This window comes from Acomys russatus, chromosome 4 (genome assembly GCF_903995435.1).
Source record: "Acomys russatus chromosome 4, mAcoRus1.1, whole genome shotgun sequence".
NCBI lineage: Eukaryota > Metazoa > Chordata > Mammalia > Rodentia > Muridae > Acomys > Acomys russatus.
The window spans coordinates 39,361,528-39,381,461 of NC_067140.1; the positions used below are offsets into that span (position 1 = coordinate 39,361,528).

At 44.9% G+C, this 19,934-nt stretch overlaps 1 protein-coding gene across 2 annotated transcripts in view; it reads right to left on the minus strand.

The window, feature by feature from the left end:
• Ldlrad3 (low density lipoprotein receptor class A domain containing 3) overlaps nucleotides 1-14,852 on the minus strand; it is a 235,801-nt gene extending 220,949 nt beyond the window's left edge. For both annotated transcript variants that reach the window (XM_051144220.1, XM_051144219.1), the window contains exon 1: nucleotides 14,749-14,852. In XM_051144220.1, the coding sequence (XP_051000177.1) occupies nucleotides 14,749-14,794 (46 nt within the window). In that variant the 5' untranslated portion in view covers nucleotides 14,795-14,852. The remainder of the gene's footprint in view (nucleotides 1-14,748) is intronic.
• Between the last annotated feature and the right edge of the window lie 5,082 nt (nucleotides 14,853-19,934).

The following is a 19,934-nucleotide window of genomic DNA, read 5'->3' on the forward strand; positions in this document are numbered from 1 at the left end:
AATCAGAATATATTGTATGAAAGAAAATCTACTTTGAATGTAAAACTCTTTTAAAATGCTAATGCACAGCTATAACCTAGAGCTGGAGAGCAGAAACAGCCAGATCCCTGAAGGTCACTGGCCTGGGAGCCTAACTGAATCAACAAGTTCCAGGTTCAGGGAGAGAGACCTTGTCTCAAAAAACATGGCGGAGAATGACGGAGGAAGACATACTCTGTCAACTCCCTGGCATCCACATAAAGAGTATGCACATATTCACAGACAGACAGACAGACAGACACACACACACACACACACACACACACACATACACACACTCCCCACAGAGAGATGACACAAACTCATCTGAGGATAGCCATGACCTCTTGGTTAGGAGAGTACACAGTGAGATGAGATTAAGTCTTTGACAATATCAGCAATATTTTTTTTTAAAGAAAATACAAATTTAAATGAAACATGTTAACATTTGATAAATCTGTTATATGTTTTAGTTATATATTAACTATAGTATAAACATTATGTATTATATGTAGTATTTATATATTTTATTATATATAATATTGTATATTATATTATGTTATTCTAATATTAGATATTATACATTAGAATTTGAAGTAAGTTGAAAATACATGTTTCAAGAACTTATGTTACTTTTATGATTTTATAATGGTTTACTAACCACTTAAGGCTAAGAACAAGCAAAATTAAACTGTAATACAGCATGGTCTGTTTGATAGAGTATGAAACAGTAGCAAGTGCAAGGTGGTGGTGGCTTTTAAAAAGCCAGTGATTAACTCTATGTTGGGAGCTGAACACAGAATTGTGGCTTCCAGGGAAGACTCACTAGCCAGGTCTTCAAAGAGGAAAGAGAAACCTCCAGGACAGACAGCAAACAGCCACAGCCTGAGTTACAGAGACAAAGAGCAAGCATACACTCCCTAAGGCTGCATTTGGCTGTGTGTAGGGTATGGGCCAGGAGGCAGATCTCTTCCCAGTCAAGCTGACCAGCATCACTTCTACAAACCGAGGAAGAAAGAGACCCCTAGGCAGAGCTCCACCTTCATTTTATGCAAGTTTGCACGCACCCATCAAGCAAGTCTAGGTGCTGGAGACCTATCTGCAAATGGATGGAGAGGAGATAAGGTTAAGGTTGCTGCTTCCCCCTTTCTCCACCTTATGCATGATGGCACTTCCTCAGTATTCCAACGGGGTGGGGAGGGGCACTCGGGATGGACGTGGCCACTGCTAGTGCTACTCTGTACAGTTAACAAAGGCATCAGAGTAAACTCATGTAGATGGATAGTATTCAAAAAATAACAATAAGTATAACAGAGTCATGTGCTATATAAGAATATTTCAGTCCACAGTGGCCCACATAACCACAGTGGCTCCATAAAATTGTCTGGTGATGTCAGGGTCATCTTTCTTGGTGGTGTGAGCACACTTCATAAATGCTAGTCACAGAATAAAATTACCTAACAATGCTCTCCAGAATGTAACTGTGGTTAAATATTTCCATAAACAATACTGCAAGTGCTTAATGACAGACAGACAGACAGACAGACAGACACACAGACAGACAGACAGACAGACACGCACATGCACACACACACGCGCACACAAGCCCTTACCTTTCTTTTCTGTCCTTGTAACAGGCCCCAAGCTGTTCTTGTCATTTCTCACTCATAGACACCCTTGGGCAGCTGCTGGTGTCAGGCTCCCTAAGGCCAGCTCCAAATTTAATGAGCCTTCCCATCTCATTAGCAGGGTGGACTGATACCCAAGCTTCCATAGCCAACAATTCTACAGATCCAAGGGGCAGGTGTATGGAGGCAGACCCCTGGGGGCTCCTGAAAGGACCAGTGAGTACAACTGCCCACTCCCAACTGTGGGCATATTTCCATCCACCCTCAGTTCTTAGAACGCAACATCACTGTTGCCAAAAACTCTGAGAAAACATTAAACATATGTATTCTTTAAACAATTCTGACCTTCTATACACTAGCTAATTTAATATTTAAAGAGCCTTCAACATTCCCATTGTGTTCATGGTTTCTCATGCCTTTTTATGAATGATGGTGAAACATTTGTGGCTTAATGGACCTGCTGCCATAAGCAGTGGCCCTGTTTAATCTACCTCAGTGCTCAATGCCGTGTAAATTCTAAACTGACACCATCAAGTCCCCTTACAGAATGAATTTTATCTCCTTAACTTTGCATTCGATTTCTTTTGTTGTTATTGTTGTTGTTGTTGTTGTTTTGAGACAGGGTTTCTCTATGTAGCCTTGGCTGTCCTGGAACTCTCTCTGTAGATCAGGCTGGTTGTGAACTCACAGAGATCCACCAGCCTCTGCCTCCAAAATCCTGAGACTAAAAGCAGGCGCCACGGCTGCCACCACCACCCGGCTGCATTTGATTTCTCTCTCTTACTTTTTACTTAATCTCTTATCAGAACACATGGGTGACACTTTTTTCTATTTAAGTGTTAGAAACATTTTGCTTACATTTAGTGTTATAGCCGATATATCAAATCTATGTATATATGTGTGTGTATACATATGTATTTATGTATATAGATATATAGACATAAAACACATGTGTATAGATACAGATAAGCATCACCCTTTACTCCCCTCCAACATTGTATTTATTGCTGTACTTGGAGTTATCTGTATAGTTTCACCAGTAGATTTTTTCACTTTAAAATAAACCAGAGTAAGATTCTCAGTGTTTAATTTTTTTCTTTACTAATAATATTTAAATAGAACTGAGAACTGTTTGGCTTTTTTGGTAATGGTGTTAGTATGTTTCTCCCATTCAGTTAGGAAACAATGTGAACCTCCTTTCCATGGAATTAAGATCCACAACAGTTTTCAATGACCTACCATAAACCCTTTATATACGGGGCATGATGCCTGTGTCTAATTTATCGCCTGATTTTAAACTGCTCTAATCTATTTCCTTCACAAAGGCCTCCTTTTCTTTGTCTTTTTAAGCCATTGATAGCTCTTGTAATGATCCTTACAAGTCTTTGAAGATCAATGAGGCTGTTCCACAATCAAGAGAAAAGAATGATTTGTCACCAAAGGGCACCATTGGCGTGGGCAAGTAAATTTCATTCCCCATGCAGTCATCAGCACTCCCTGTTCGTTATCTTCACAGCTGCAGTCACCTCGCCACACTGCCCGCTCTCGCTTCCTCTAGATGACCTCCTGGAACCCTGCTGCCTGACCAATGTGATGCCAAGCACTGAGCCAAGCACTGGAGAGTACCAGAAAAAGATGCAGACATCGAAGACTGCAAGGGATCCCACCTGCCCCATGGAGCCTAGCTCTGTGCAGGACTTGTTGCTGAGTCACGAACTATGGGTGATTTCAGGGGATGCTAATATTATCCCATCTACTCTAAACATTGTTTCCAATTTGGGACAAGGGGAAAGGATTGTGTGTGTGCATGTGTGTATTGCATGTACGTAAGTATGCTGGTGAATCCATGTGTGCATATAAAGGCCAAACAAGATGTCAAATGTCTTCCTCTACCATTTTTTTTACTATCTTGAGACAGGAGAGCTCACCATTTCAGACAGGCTGGACAGCCAGCAAGCTGTGGGATTTGTTTGTTTCTGCCCCTCCTGTCCACCACCACCCCACCCACCACCCACCCCAGCAATGCACAATGCTGGAGTTATGGCAATAAGCAGTCGGACCCTGGTTTTTCTGTAGATGCTTGGAAGACTCAGGTCTTCATTAGAGAACTCTACCCACTGAGCCATGTCTTTAGTCTCTGTGTTCCATTATTATCTCTGATTGCTCTGACATGCTTTTCTTTTTTTTTAATAAAAAACTTCATTATGTTTTCAACATCCCTTAGATTTTTCTAGCAGGATCTTTATCATTGTAACAAATGCATTTTAGGAAAGCTAAATCTTTTGGGTTACATCATTGCTGCCTTTGCCTAGGTTCCACCCATGTTTACAATTTCCCTTTAACATTTTCCAGATCATTTCTATCTTTCATTGATAAAGACTAATCCCTAATGCATACGTCATTCTTTCCAATTTTATCTCTTCGATGGTGGTTATTAACTTTTCTAGTTTTCCTTCCCTGGGCTCCTGCCAGCAGGGCTCTCTGGCTAGTATCATGTTTTTTAATCAAGCTTACAAGGATGTTTTTATAAATCTGCTTTTGAAACACTGTATTCATCTCAGTCCTGCTTTTTCTTAGCATCAACCATTTTTTATGGCTTTGGCGCTAATGAAATGAATACTCTACATTGTTAATCACTCTCCCATTTTCCTGAAAACTCTTTCACTTTATTTTTATAATGAAAAACAAGTTAAATTTAGAAAATTCCAAACCAAATGAGAGGCTTCAACTCACAAGTGTGACTGGGGTTCACTCTCCAGCCATTTCCAATTAGTTAGGAACACTGCTCTGATTCAAGGCAAAACCTGCTGGAAAATGCTCCAGTGGCACCATCAAAGACACACTCCTGACACTCCCAGCTAACCTCACTGGGCCTCGCAGTAATAAGCAGGGAGGGAGCTCTAATGCTGTAAAATTAAACACCCTTTATACTTTCATTTCTTCATGCCAACACATACACAAGTACCCCGCTGCCACCTGGAAACTGGCACCTTGGGTTTACAAGTCTTCTAAATCAAGCTATTCATAAATTCTACTTCCCTCCAGCTCCAGAGCAAGCTCAGTGGCTGCCCGCCCTCTCTGTGGCCCCACTCCAGGACAGACACAACCTCGTCTGCACAGTGAGCTGTTTGTCAGAAATCACAGTTGGACTCAGGCACAAGAGAATTCGCCCAATTTATCCCCATCTCTTGGTGTCACGATGAGTCTGATTCTGGGTCTTGGTTCTCTAGAGAGACCTTAGAAGTGAGAGTTTAAAGTCCTGGGGTCCATTCTGGTCTGCCCGTGTCAATTAATGCCTTATAAAGTAGAAGCGATGGTAACTTACAAGTGCCACCACCCACATGACCTCCTTGGCTTGGGGGATGAAGGCTGGGACAAGAGTTCCTAGCATCCTTATAAAGCTTGACATTAAAATGTTGCCTGGTACAGTAAATAACACTACTAAAACAGAAACAAACTGCTCTCCTGTCAGGGGAACTATACCCACGGATGCTCAGGGGAACTATACCCACGGATGCTCAGGGGAGAAAAGTAGTTCTTTTGGAAACTTAATCTTGTTTTTTGTAACATTATCATCAGATATGTGTTTTTCTAGAAAAATCTGTTTTTAGGCATTTTAAGCAGTGGTTATTTATCTGTGACAATTGACCACTGTTTAAGGGGAATAAGAAATTCCTGGGGCTTGTGAGATGGCTCAGTATATAGAAATGTGACACCAAGACTGACAACCTGGGGTCTGCATGGGGACACCCAGATGGTGGATGGAGAGAACCCAATCCTGCCATGTTGTCCTCTGACCTACACATACACAGAGGGGGAGTAGAAGGGAAGAAGGGAAGGAGGGAGGGAGGGAAGGAGGGAGGGAGAGATAGAGAGAGAGATCTAATATTTTGGTTAGTATTTCAACAAAATATTTCCATGAAAGACAAAGTTTTTTCCATCGTCTCCACATTGAATGACATAGCCCTTTGTTTATTGCTCCTCTCGTTCCTCTTGCGAGCCCTCTGCACAGGATGACTCAAACGGCCTTAGTGATATCTTCTCCTCCAGGAGAAACGCAGACCATCCGTTTTCAACCTTCCAAGGCCTAGACAGTGCGTGCCCTGGCAGAGAACCAGCTTGGGACTTCCTCCCACTCTAACAGGCCATGCTCTCCCCATGAGGGGGGAGTACTGACAACACTATCCAATCACGGAGCTCTCCAGCAGAAGGCAGACACTGCACTTACATCTTCCAACAAGCGTGGGATGAGAAAACACCACCACAGCCTGTGGTTAAGAGAACAGGTTAAGGCTGTGCAGACCTACATGCTAATTCTGAAACTACTTTCCTTTCCTTGGCTAAATGCTTTAGGACAGTGACACGCCCCCCCCCTTTTTTTTCGAGATTATAACTACATCATTTTCCCCTTCCTTTTTCTCCCTCCAACCCTTCCCATGCACCCTCCTTAGCCTCTTTCAAATTCATGCCTTCTTTGTCATTAATTACTGTTATAGATATATACGTATAAACACAACGTCATTGGTCTGTATAATGTGACTTGTGTGTAGGTTTTCAGGGCTGACCATTTGGTATTGGATAATAATCAGATAGTGTCTCTTCTACAGAAAAGACCATTTACCCTAGTCTCAGCATTAGTTGCTGGTAGCTCTTTGTGTAGGGTTGTAACCTCTGCCCCCTCCACTTTAGCATGTCTATTGGTGTCCCTGTTCCGCTCAAGTTTAAAATGTCATATTAGTGAGATTGCATGGGTGTGGCTTCTCACATTCCTAGGAGTCACAGCCTCAGAGCAAACACACCAACCCTCTGGCTTTTTTAATCTTTCTGCCACCTCATTTGCAAAGTTCCCAGAGACTTAGGTGGAAAAATGGTTTTGTAATGTACCCTGTCTCTATCTGTTTCAAAGAGAAGTTTTCTCAAAGAGCGGTGAGATCTACACTTATCTGTGGGTACAGGACAAATATTTAGAATGTAGTCAGGGGTTATACTAATTACTTGGTTTAGTAAAGTAGTGGTTGTAGGCTCTTCTCCAAGACCTGTGACTTCACTAGCCCTGAGTTTCCAATATCAAGCATGATTTTCCTTGTGTTGAGTGGATCTTTAATCATAAAGCTTCTGGTTACTGCCAAGGTATGTGTACCACTACTGCACCCTTGGAGTTATCATGACAGGGTATGTGTGCCACTACTGCACCCTTGGAGTTATCATGACAGGGTATGTGTGCCACTACTGCACCCTTGGAGTTATCATGACAGGGTATGTGTGCCACTACTGCACCCTTGGAGTTACCATGCTCTGCTGGTCATTGCTTTGGTTCATAAGCGTCATTGCTGAGTAGGACTGTTGGCTGCTCCCCTCCTTTGGAAGTTTGCACAGAACTGTCTGGCATCATGAAAGTTGGTCCTTATTTGGCTCATCTATAAGATGTCAGAACAGCCACCTTCCTGAATGTCCTAGACCAGAAAGGTCTTAGGAAGGCTGTTTTGAAAAGAATGAGTCGATAGTTAAGAACTGGAATAAAGGCAGCTAAGAACACTGACTCCGTAAGAGCTAAGACAGGATGGGCATAAGGACCAACAGCACGACAGGCCAGGCTATGAGTTACCTGAGTGCGTCCACTGTTTAAAATATCTTTCAAAAGATGACACTAAAGTATGGTATTGAAATGAAAAGATGTGAACACAAAAAGACAGGAGAATGAGGCAAATTTGTAATAGTGAAAGTGAGTATCAATGAAAAAATTTGAGTACAAATCTCTATGTTTTCCAGTAGGTAAAAACCAAGCATTTAGAAAGTTAAAAGAAAAGGATGCAGCCACAACACCCTGGGCTTGGGAAACAGTGAGAGGAACCGCCTTCCACAAACCAAGCAGCACAGCCTGGCTGACAGAAACTACTGAACACTCCTGAATAACAAGGGTATGACCAATGGGAGCAGGTGACCTGTCCAAGTGGCTCAAAGTAGAACTGGTGACAATACACCAAGAAGAAATAAGCTACAAACAGAGGCAGGCATGAGCTCACTGCATTCTCCCTGTGTGTTCATGTGTACTTACCAATGCATCCATGAATTTTCAGACAGACCACAGTAGTTACTTAGGGGTAGGGAGAGACCTGTGAAGGAATGAGTTGATGCTTCACTGTCATCCTGCTATACTGCCTGGATTCTGAGCACAGGCATCCCACCTGACAGTGGCCCTTCAGTGAGTGGGGCTGTTCCTACTCTTCTCAGCATCACAGAAGAAAGAAGAAACGGAATACAAATATTTAACAGAGTCCCAGGCTGTGAGCAACTTACAACATCCTAGGATTAGGGGTGAGTCAGCTCAGGCAATACGTAAGGGAGGTATATACAGTGTGCCTTCCATAGCCACATGTAGATTCAAGGGTATGGGGTGTTGTCTTGGTGGGTAAGACTCCTTACCCTGAAAACGTGAGGACATGAGTTTACATACTAAGCACCCACTTAAAAAGCCAGATATGGCTGGCTGCACATGCTTTTAACCCCAAACTGGAAGTGCGAAGGGGAGGATGTCCTGAGTTCACTGGCCAGCTGTCTCAGCTAAAACAGTCAGCATCTAGTTCAGTAAGAGATGCAGTCTCAAGGCAGTAAGACAGAGAGGGATGGAGGAAAATACAACAGCCTGCTCTGGCTTCCCATATACATGGCACAGGTGTGTGCAATCACAAGCACACATCACACATGGGCACAACACACCATACACACCCAAACTCTTTTTAAAAGTGGGAAAATACATTTCTTCTGAATATATACAGCCTTCCTGTCATTACCCCTTAGACAATTTAGTATAATATCACTCCTATGGTGTTTTCACCGTATTAAGTATTCTAAGTAATGTTGAGGTTAATTAAAGTACACAGGATATTAATAAGTTATATGCAAATACTATGTCATTTTATATAAAAGACACGTGCATCCATGACATCTAAGTGGGGTTCTGGAACCAGTCCCCAAGGATACCAAGCAACAAAAGTGTATAGACACACATACACACACATACACACACACACACACACACACACACTGACCAAAGAAAACTAGTGTCCAATAACTCCAGATATTACTCAAATCTCAGAAAGGTAAAGCTTTAGATGCCTTAAAACACCAACACATGGGGCTGGAGAGATGGCTCAGCAGTCAAGAACACTGGCTGCTCTTCCAGAAGACCTGGGTTCAACTCCCAGCACCCACATGGCAGTCCATACCTGTAACTCCAGAGGATCTGACACCTTCACATAAACATACATGTAGACAAAACACCAGTGCACATGAAATAAAAATAAATTATTTAAAAACCCAAAAAACAAAACCACCAATACATATATTACCTAGAAAGCTAAAAGAGCAAGCTAGAATGTGTTCTGTCATCTGTGGGGCCTTGTTAACACATCCAACTGTCCTGAATCCATGCTTGCCACGGCATTGTGACTTCAGTGCAGCACTGCTCCCATCAATATCCAAGCTCCCAAGTACCACTGACACTAAGAAATGCCTCTGAGGCACCAATGGCAGAAAGGGCTGCTGTCATGCCCCAGATCACAAAAAGATCAGCAAACTCATATTCATCCATAGATCCTTTTGTTCTCTGTGGGCAAATAGCAAGTGCTACATGGCTTTGCACTCCTGCGCACAACATAGTAACTGGGTGTGCAGGGCTAATATCACACTAGTGGGCATATGAATGAGGCTTAAGAAGAATGTTCTGGTTACTCAAAGACGAAATGGATAGCCGCATGCTTAAGAAAGCAGAGTTCCTCAGTGGAGAAGGCTTTCAAAGAGTGCAAGACTGAGACAAAAGTGCCTGGTGAGAAGGCCTGCATTCCCCTCTGGGAACCTGCTTCCTTCATTCTGCAAGTTCAAGCATCAAAGCAGGCACGAGCCAAGCAGTTTTATGGCTCTTCTAAAGAGAAGAGGAAGGGAAAACTCCAGGAAGTCTGGGGACTAAACAAAGACAAGGACAGTGGCAGGCAAGGAGTCTTAGAGGAACTCCAGTGTCTACAGGAACACAGAATAGGCCTTTCCAAGGACTTCAGAGTGTAAGGTAAAAACCACCTTGCAGCCAGGTGTACCGGTATACACCTTTAATCCCAGCACTCGGGAGGCAGAGTCAGGCAGATCGCTGGGAGTTCAAGGCCAGCCTGGTCTACAAAGTGAGTCCAGGACAGTCAAGGCTACACAGAGAGACCTTGTCTTGAAAAACCAAAACAAGAAAAAAGAAAGCATCTTGTTGTGAGCACAGGTAACTTCCCTGAAGCCTGTGGAACCGTCCCAAACTCTACAGGCTTTTGATACTGGGAAGGAACCACAGAGAGGGAGAGCAAGCTGAGACGCACAGTCGCAAATCCAGATGGAGGAAGGGAGACTTCCGGGGTTAAGAGTTCAACGTGCTTCTCAAGGCAAAACTCCAGGCAGCACGTTCTCCATCAGCCTCCTCACTCTGAGCACACGGACATCCCAAGTTGAACAGCCGGGGAGCCAGGGAGGTTTAGGTGTCAACTACCAGCTCCCCATGGTCAGCTTTATTGTCATATGTCTCTCCCCAGGGAGTCAAAGTTGCAGTCAAAATTTCCAAATGTTTTTACTCTAGCACAAGGGGAAAGTGGGAGGGAAGGGGTGGGCACACAGGGCACATCTAGCTGAGGGTGTATTTTACACCTTTGAACTTGTGTTGGCTCCAACGCATGAAGACGGGCATAGTGAAGTGGGATGTAACCCAGCAGAGACCTTTAGGGTGGGCGGCAACAACGCTCATGACGAACAGCAAGAAGGCTGGCGCCCAACTCCACAAGGTTTGCAAGTTGGCAGTAGCCAGAGGGATGGCCAACTGTTACCATCCATGGGACAGTCCTATACAACAAATAACTACTCACTCTAAAATGACAGTGGCTCTAAGGCTAAGGAACCCTAGACTAGACCCACCTCATTCCTAGAAGCAGCTATGGGAACAATCCCAGTCCTAGTTCACATAGGCATTTGTTAACCCTCTTGGATGACCAGCTGCAGCCACTCATGAATTCCGGTGAGCTGTGTTAAATAGCTAGCAAATGGTATGACCAGCAAATGTTGCCATCTCAAAGTAACTGGCTACCCTCCCAGCAAGAAAGATAGTGAATTCTCCTCAGCAGCCAAGAGAGTAGATTCTTCACAGTCATCCCAATGCAAGAAAGGCACAGTCTTTAAAACACCTCGCTGGGTTGCTGGAGTAGACAGCTCAAAGAGAGAAAGAAAAAAATAAAAGAAAATGCAACAGCCATAAGCAGATTTGTCCCTGGAAGTATCTAACACAGCTCCAAGATACGAACACAGCACATCTTTTCATTTGTATTTATACAAAATTATATACATATAAGAAAAGGAAGAAGCATAGAGTCCTACGAGTGAGAGCCCTGGGGCTTGTATCAGTCAAGTCAGCCATGGTGAATAGAGCATCCTCCTGCCAAGGGTGTCGCTCCCATGTATGGGAGAGGTGAGGTCACTGTGGCAAACCTACATCTCCACACAAAGGTCAAGATGCATTGGAAGTATTAGCCATGAACACCATTGAGTCCTTCAGAGACACCTGGTGCCACTGTTGACTAAGTTCAGGGTGTTATCCATAAAATGAACAGATCTGAGCGGGGGGGGGGGGCAGGGGGGGTATTGATAGGCAAACTCTGTGGTGGTTGTGTTAAAATCACAAAATAGTAATCTCAAGAGAAGCCAGGAAAGGGGTTCTGAGAAGAGCCTGGGTTAGAATCTAGGCTCCTGCCCACACCACGGTGCCCAGGAGAGTCATCAGTCCCCTGGGAGCCACAGAATGACATGCATGCTGCCACTTGCCACCTGAGCTCTCTGGAAGATGTCAAGGAAGTCAGTTGTTTTCTGAGACAACATGACCATGACATATCCTGGACTTGGGCCGTGACTCCTGGGGTCCCCTCATCTCCCCGTGCAAACGGGCAAGGCTTTTCTACAACATCGCCACATCACACAATTTCTCAATCTCCAAATTCTCTCAACTGGTTCAGAACTGTCGGGTTTAGAGTAGATATCGCTCAGTCATACAGAATTTACCTAGCATGAATGAAGCCCTTGTTTTATTCCCAGCACTGCACAAACAGGGTGGGAGGGTCCACGCCAAAAATCCCAGTACTTAAGAGATAGATGCAAGAAGATTATATATTCAAAGTTGTCCTGATCCACATATCTAGTTCAAGGCTGATGGTTAGGGGCTAGCCTGGGCAACATAAAATTCTTTATCAATAAACCCAAACAACAACAACAACAAAACAACAATGGTGGCAACACAAGCCCACTAGCAACTTACTCTGGTAACTTTGGTTTCTGGCAGGGCTTAAAGCCAGGAACAACCTGCCACTTACTATCAAATCCCCATCCTCTTCCAGTCCCACAGATGTTAAAAGCATGACCTAGTGGGCTGTCAGAAAAAAGAAAGAAAACAAAAACAAAATAAAACAAACAAACAAACCCCTCATCCCCCAAGAGGGAGCCCCAGCAACAACCCTTTGAAGATAAAAAGGAACAAGGTGTGTTTATTTGTACTTCTGTACAGTCTCATTTGCCCTGTTAGGCTGGGCTAGGCTAGGCTGAGTGCTAGTTAAAAAATAAATAAACAAAAAACCACCCCTCAGGCCTAGGAAAAAAGGGGCACCCTGGGGCCGGGAGGGAAATGGCACCTCCTCCCTGAGGAGAAGATCAAGGGTCTTAACAAAAGTCAGGCAGGGAAGAAAGGAGATCAAGCAGGCAGCACTCATCCCCACCATTAGAAATATCTAAAGACTCACACACTTAAAGCCACCACATGCAGCACCTGGGGTGGGGGGGTGGGGGCAGCAAATGGGACAACAGAGGGAAGTGACATAGGGCTGAAATGACCGGAGCCTCTCTAACAGGATGCATTATAAAATAGTAACAGCCACAATGTTTCACCTCCTTAAGGCAAACAGTAAGACAAAGGGAGAGATAAGGGGCATGTAGGGGCTTCAGAAAGTTCCTGAACAAGAAAGGCCTTTGAATTGTTCTTAGAATGGAGCAGTGGCCTTCCAAGCCCCCCTCCCCTTTTCTTTTCTTTTCTTTTTTTTTTTTTTTTTTTTTTTTTTTTTTTTTTTTTTTAATCCCTGGCCATCCTGGAACTCACTCTGTGAACTAGGCTGGCCTTGAACTCACAGAGATCCCCCTGCCTCTGCCTACCGAGTGCTGGGATTAAAAGTGTGCCCTGCAGCCTTCCAGTCTCTTAACTTGGACTTAATATTCAACTGAGACCCCAGATTTCCTCAACAGGAAGCCTTCCAAAGTCCTGCTTCTTTAACCCTCTGGTGTTATCAACTTCCCAAGAAAGGGCTGAGGAATAGCCAGTGAGACCTGGTCTAACAAGTCAGCTCTGCTCTCCCACAACACTTGGTTCAAAGGGCACTTCACACTTAAAAGATGATAGATACTTAGTGTTACAAGAAATTGCTCCAACCCACCAAAAAGTCCTAAAGCAGACAAGGTAATCCAAAGCCACAGCTAACTTCAGCCAAGCAACATTGGGCTGTCCCTCACTCTATTTCACTTATTAGAGCTGCATGCTACATGTTCACAAGTATATTAAATAAACATCACTGACAGGGAGAGATACATATAATTTTTTGCAAACTTAAGACTCAACCCATGCAACCCACTACAAGGAGATGTGATCATTAGTGTCCACTGGTCATAACATAAGCAGTGAACACTCACAGGCGCCAGCTTGGGTGTTACCAGGGGACATGCCACTGTTATGTGAATTAAATGTGTGAATCCGGACAGATCTTCATGTCTGAGAAGTCCTGGAACGGATCCCGCTCTAACAGCCTCCAAATAACTTGCACCTGCTTATAGCTGCCTAATTTATTTTCCCCTCTCTCCTTCTCTACCCCAGCCCTAAGTCAAGTCAAGCAGAACACAGGGCCTCAGACTTGCTTTTAAAAAAAAAAAAAAAAAAAAAAAAACCAAAAATCACAGCAGCCACAGGAGTCTAGCCCCTCACTGGAAGCTGAGCAAATTCACAGACATTTCAGAGGAGTGAGGATGATGTCTTGGGGGGAGGGGCAAGTGATGGCCTGTGGGTCAGGAGGATGCTTAGGACTGGGGACTCCTGGGAAGGGAGGGTTGCTCACAACGACCTGAATTTCCCCCAACAAACACAACGTGGGAGGCAAGCTTCTTGAAACATTTGGGGGAAATCCGACATAAATTAGACATGTGAATAATACAAGAACTCGTCAGTAAAGAAAGTTCAGTGATCATCAGCTGCCCAGAAGTAAACATTAGGGGCCAAGGGCCGGCAGAGCTGAGGAGGGGCTGCTGACAGCTGTGGCCGGAGGGCAGAGGGGAAGAGCTCCGAGCTGGAATTTGTAGCTTGCCCACATCAGCAGAAAAGTTCGAGGGAACAGCACTCTATCTGGGAGGGACCCTGTGGGTCTCAGGATGCACGCGCTCTAAGATGCAGGGACCAACGGTCGTTGGAAGAAGCCCTAGGTCCTCCTTTCCCGTCTCCCTGCAGGGTTAAGGCGTCTTCGACAGACGACAAAAGTAAAAGATCTGCTCGCAGGATGAGTGATTCCCGTATCCAGAGTCCCACTGCATCTCGCTATTCCCAAACCAGGCACCGTCCCAGGAAAGAGAGAAAGAAAGCCGGGATGCAGATGCGGGGACAGCGTAGAGGGGAAACTGAGGCAGGAACGTGCTTGTTAAAGGCGGCGGGAGTCAGGGAAGACCCGAAATCACGGTAGACTCCTCTCCTCCCCTCCTCGGTCCCCTGCACACGAGCCACACTCGAGCTACGCCCAATCCAGGCGGCAGCCGGGCTCCAGGGAGCGGGCGCCGCACAAAGCTCCGCCCGCGTACACACGACAACAGCACCCTGTGCGCCGGCCCACACAATAGCACGGCGCGCGCCCCGCCGAGGCCCCTCGCGGGGTCCCGGCCAGCCAGGCGCCGGGGTCCGCCCTCCGCGCACACCCACGCCCGCAGCCCAGGCCCGCGCGCAGAGCAGGCACGATCCGGCCATCCCCGGCGCCCCGCGCTCGGTGAAGTGCGTCGCGCGCCCCCCACTCACCCGCGGTGCTGCTCAGCAGCAGGCACAGCGGCCCCAGCAGCCACATGGCGCGGCCGCCGCTCCGCTGCCCAGCGACGTCGCTACCCCGCAGCCTCGGTCAGACCCCGCCCCTCGGCGCCGGCCACGCCCTCTCGCCGGCCCAGCCACACCCCCGCCCTCCCTAGCCAGAAGGATTAGGCAAGTTCTGCAAGCTCTAGGTTGAAAGTCGCAGCCTGAGCTCTGCCCCCGGGTCCGAGTCACGAGGGTCCGGCGGAACCAGTTCTTGCTGCCTCAAGGATCTGACTGCGAGGACCTCTTAACTGCCCCGGCTCTACTCTCGGCCACTGTTTCCCTTTCCTTCTACATTCTGCGGGGATGTGAGAATCACCATCTCCCCAGAGCCCAAGTGGATTCTTAACTACAAAAGCAGCTCATTCAAGGAGAGAAAAAAGTTCAAAGAGCCGATTCTTAGGAGAAAGCAGGGGTATTTTTGGTTTTGGATTATTTTTCGCGGGGGAGAGGCAGTTGCTTTTTATTGGTGAGGGTGCAATACGATCATTGCTTCTCAAACTGCAATATGCATCAGGCAGGCTTGGGGATCCTGTTAAAAAGTTCACTCCAGAGCCGGGCGTCGTGGCGCATGCCTTTAATCCCAGCACTCGGGAAGCAGAGGCAGGCGGATCGCTGTGAGTTCGAGGCCACCCTGGTCTACAAAGTGAGTCCAGGATGGCCAAGGCTACACAGAGAAACCCTGTCTCGAAAAAACCAAAAAAAAAAAAAAAAAAAAAAGTTCACTCCAACTCAATAGATCTGCACTTCTAACAAACTGGCAAGTGATTCAGAGGCTGGAGGTTCTTGGAGCCTCTGGACGAACAGAGAAGACATTTCTTTCTTTCTTTTATTCTTTCTTTCTTTCTCTTGTTTTTATATTTTGGATTTTCGAGACAGGGTTTCTCAGTATAGCCTTCCACTGTTCTGGACTTGCTTTGTAGACCAGGCTGGCCTCGAACTCACAGCAATCTGCCTGCTCCTACCTAGTGCTGGGATTTTTTTCTTTGTTTGTTTGTTTGTTTGTTTGTTAAGTGTGTTATGGAGCTAAAGAGATGACCCAGCTGTTAAGAACAATTGACCTTCCCCAGTTAGGCCTTCAGATGAGACCCCAGCCCCAGCGGAAACCATGACTTAAGTCCATGTGCTCATCTAAGCTGCACCTAGGTTATTAACGAGAAGACTGTGCATGCTCATTGGGCTGTCTTCACCCTCAAGTCATTTAGTGCAAAGCAACAAGTACCTAATGGAGAGCCCTGTAGGAAAAGTGAACCAGACACTAGCACGGCACAGCCTTACATAGCGTCCCCCAGAAAGGAGCAAGAGGGTGTCAGGAGGTGTCTGCTTCAGGCATTGCACTCTTATGATCATGTTTAACCTCCATGACAATCTCTGAGACAGACAATATTGTCTCTGTGACACAAATGAGGACTTTGAGGCTCAAATAATATTCCTGGCTAAAGAGGAACCAGTATTGAAGCCACATCTTAAGGATTCCCACAGCAATGTATCAAAACAAGTTGCTTAACAGCTGTAAACATTCTCATTTCAGAAAACACATAACTTATCTGCAGCTTCCGAGATGACGTGGGCCCTGGATTTGAGCTACAATCATGGAAATGCCCAACAGACAAAAGTTGATTTAGTGTTTAATACAATTCTACTCCTAGGAAAAGTTGTCTGGGTGCACCTAAGGGTTGCAGCTCCTGCTCCCCAAAAATGCAGAGCATGAGAGCTTTCCTTGCTGGAAGTTAAAGTCATTCTTGAGCTGCTGTGTGTGTGTGTGTGTGTGTGTGTGTGTGTGTGTGTGTGTAGTGAGTGTATGTATGTGAATATATGTGGTGTATGAGTGTGTTTTTGTGTGTGTAGTGTATGAGTGTGCAAGTGAGTGAGTGTATGTGGTGTCCATATGTGCAAATGTGAATGGTATGTGAGTGTGTGTGATGTACATCTGTGAGTGTATATATGTATATGTGTGTAAGTGGTGTGTGTGTGCATGCTTAAATTATCAGGCCAGTTCTGCTAGGCTCCAACTGACTTCTCGTAACTCACATTTAATATAGTCACAGGATTTCAGGGGAGAAACTGGTTTACATTTGTTAATAAATATTTTTGCACTATACAAAATGATGGAAATTTTACCCTTCACTTTTTTTGTTGTTGTTGTTGTTGTTGTTGTTGTTGTTGTTGTTGTTGTTGTTTTGTTTTTCGAGACAGGGTTTCTCTGTGTAGCCTTGACTGTCCTGGACTCGCTTTGTAGACCAGGCTGGCCTCGAACTCACAGCGAGCCACTTGCCTCTGCCTCCTGAGTGCTGGGATTAAAGGAGTGTGCCCCCGTGCCCAGCCCCTTAAACTGCAGTTTATGAAGAGAACCCTTTGTACAGCTTTTGTCACAGATAATCTTTTTTCTTTCTTTCTCAGTTGAAAAAAAAGGATAGATTCATTATGGGTATGTCATAGAATTTCTAATGCTGGGCTAAAACCCATGACTGAAAACAAATTAAGGATAAACAGATTTGCTTGGGTTTACACATCCTGAGCGCAGTCCATCAGGAAGGGAGACAGGGCCAGGAGCTGAAGCAGAGGAGCTGCACACTGGCTTCCTCCTCGTGGCTTGCTCAGCTGCAACTCAACATCACCTGCCCAGAAGTGGCACCCTTGCCCCCACGCCTCCCTCCACTGACCACCCACATCAAGGAATCAAAAGCAAAAAGGCACTACAGACTTGCCTACAGCCTTCTGAGGGACACATTGTCTCAATAGAGTCCCTCTTGCAATGGAGTCATGCTTGTGTCTTGTTGACATAAAACTAAGCAATGCATGGTGTAACCCACTGGAGGGCTACAGACAAGAAGAGAGCATTGTCTGAACTTCCCCGACCTCCCGTGTTGAATATGGAACCCTGAAGCTACGCTCCAGTTGATTGCACTAAGCACTTGAAATGTGGCTACTCTGAATGGTGAGTGCTTTTCAACATAATATGCAAATTAGATTTCAAAGACTGAGTACCGAAAATAACATGAAAAGGCAATAATTTTACTTTGGTCACATGGTAAAATATAATATTGAAACATATAGGTCTTTTATCATTTTTTTAACGTAGCTAAGTGGCTCAGGCAGTAAAGGCACTTGCTGCCAAGCATGATGTCCTAAGTTCAATGCCCAGGCCCCTTATGGTAGAAGGAGAGACTCAGTTGCTGCACATTGTCCGGTGATCTCCACATGTGAATTGTGGTGGTGCTGTGTGGATGGGTGTATAATTTTTTTTTTTTTTAAATGCAGCTTCTAGAAAACTTTCAATCTCACTCTGTGGCTTATATGCAGGACCCACAATGCATTTCTCCAGAACAGTGCTGATGTCATTGACCTTTTACTTCCTGTATCAGCACATGATCCTTAGGATTCCTTGTGTTATAGCTGAATGGGTCCTCTGGAAGGTCACTGAATGAAAAGACTTTCTCCCTCCCCGTTTCTCTGTCTCACTAATTCTGCCACAAAGACCTCTTGACCTTCTATTACAGACATCAAAGTCCACTGACATGAAAGTGATTTTAATGTCATAATTTCTGTATTACAAACACCCCCACAGAGTCTTAAAGCTGAGGAGAGATGAAGTGAATTGGGAAGAAAGAAACCATCTTTTTAGACCACAAGAACATTTTGCACTAGAAAATTTTCTTAAAAGCCACAAAATTGAATACCCTTTACATTTTCAGTGAGAGATATTTATACACTAATTAGCTAACAAACCAGAAGTCACAGGGGACTCCCAGTTAGTGACAAATGGCAGGGAATTTGTCCAGCATACCCAGTACCGTTTCCCTTCTGTAGGTAACAGACTCATTCATAAACAAACAGATATACAGTCAACCTTAAAAAGAAGCCTCCTTCAAGGCCAGCCTGGTCTACACAGGGAGTCCAGGACAGCCAAGGCTACACAGAGAAACCCTGTCTCGAAAAACTAAAACAAAACAAAAAAAAGAAGAAGAAGAAGAAGAAGAAGAAGAAGAAGAAGAAGAAGAAGAAGAAGAAGAAGAAGAAAAAGAAGAAGAAGCCTCCTAAAAACATTGTGGAAGGTAAATAGATTTATATTTTTAATCTGACGTTATTGGAGCATTTCTCCAGAACTATGAAAAACTCTGCTTTAATAATTTAAATGGTTTTTCTCGGTATTCCACAGCCTACTTCTTTTAAACACCTCTTCATTTTGAGCTAAATTTTTCAGGTTTGATTGATTTTTGTGTTTAAAGGCTTAATTTCAGGTGTTGTTTGATCACTTAATTTGAATTGATGCTGTGTGGGCGGCAGTTCAATTGTGGAGGATGGAAGCATGCTGTGTGTGTGTCTGTGTGTGATGTGTGTGTGTCTGTGTGTGATGTGTGTGTGTCTGTCTGTCGTGTGTGTGTCTGTGTGTGTGTCTGTCTGTCTGTCTGTGTGTGCCTGTGTGTGTGTGTGTGTGTCTGTCTGTGTGTGTGTGTGTGTCTATCTGTGTGTCTCTGTGTGTGTCTCTCTGTGTGTCTGTGTGTGTCTGTCTGTCTGTCTGTGTCTCTGTGTGTGTGTGTGTCTGTGTCTGTGTGTGTCTGTGTCTGTGTGTGTCTGTGTCTGTGTGTGTGTATGTATGTGTGTGTAGCCAAGCTTTCAGCAAATTGCCACGTCCAGTGTGGAAGATAATGTTCAAAGAGGACAAACAAGGGAAATTAGTTTACATTGTTCAGGACTCTTAAAAGCCATAGGCGGAAAACACAGTAGAACCACATAGCATTGTTTGCTTCTGTTAGGCCTTGTCAGAAGCTAGACTTGGTGCTGGGGAGAGATAGCTCAGTGGGTAAGAGTGCTTGAACAAGGACCTGAGTTCGTCTGGCAAGTCTGAAATCCAAGCATAAAGGGTCAAAGGCAGGCCAATCTCCAGAACTCACTGGCCAAGAAACTATTGTGTAACAGTTTTCTCAGAGATTGAAATATTCCATCATGTAGGGAGGTTCTTTAAACAGGAAGTTAAACAACTCAAAAGCAGTAATTTCAGAAAGTCCCTGAAACTAACCAGATTTTCAAGGCTCCTTCCCAACAGAGTAATAAAGGCTGAGAGTGCCCCCCCCCCACCAGATGCAAGGAGTTGAGCTGCAAAGAAGACTGACAGATCCGTCAAACTGAAAAGAAGA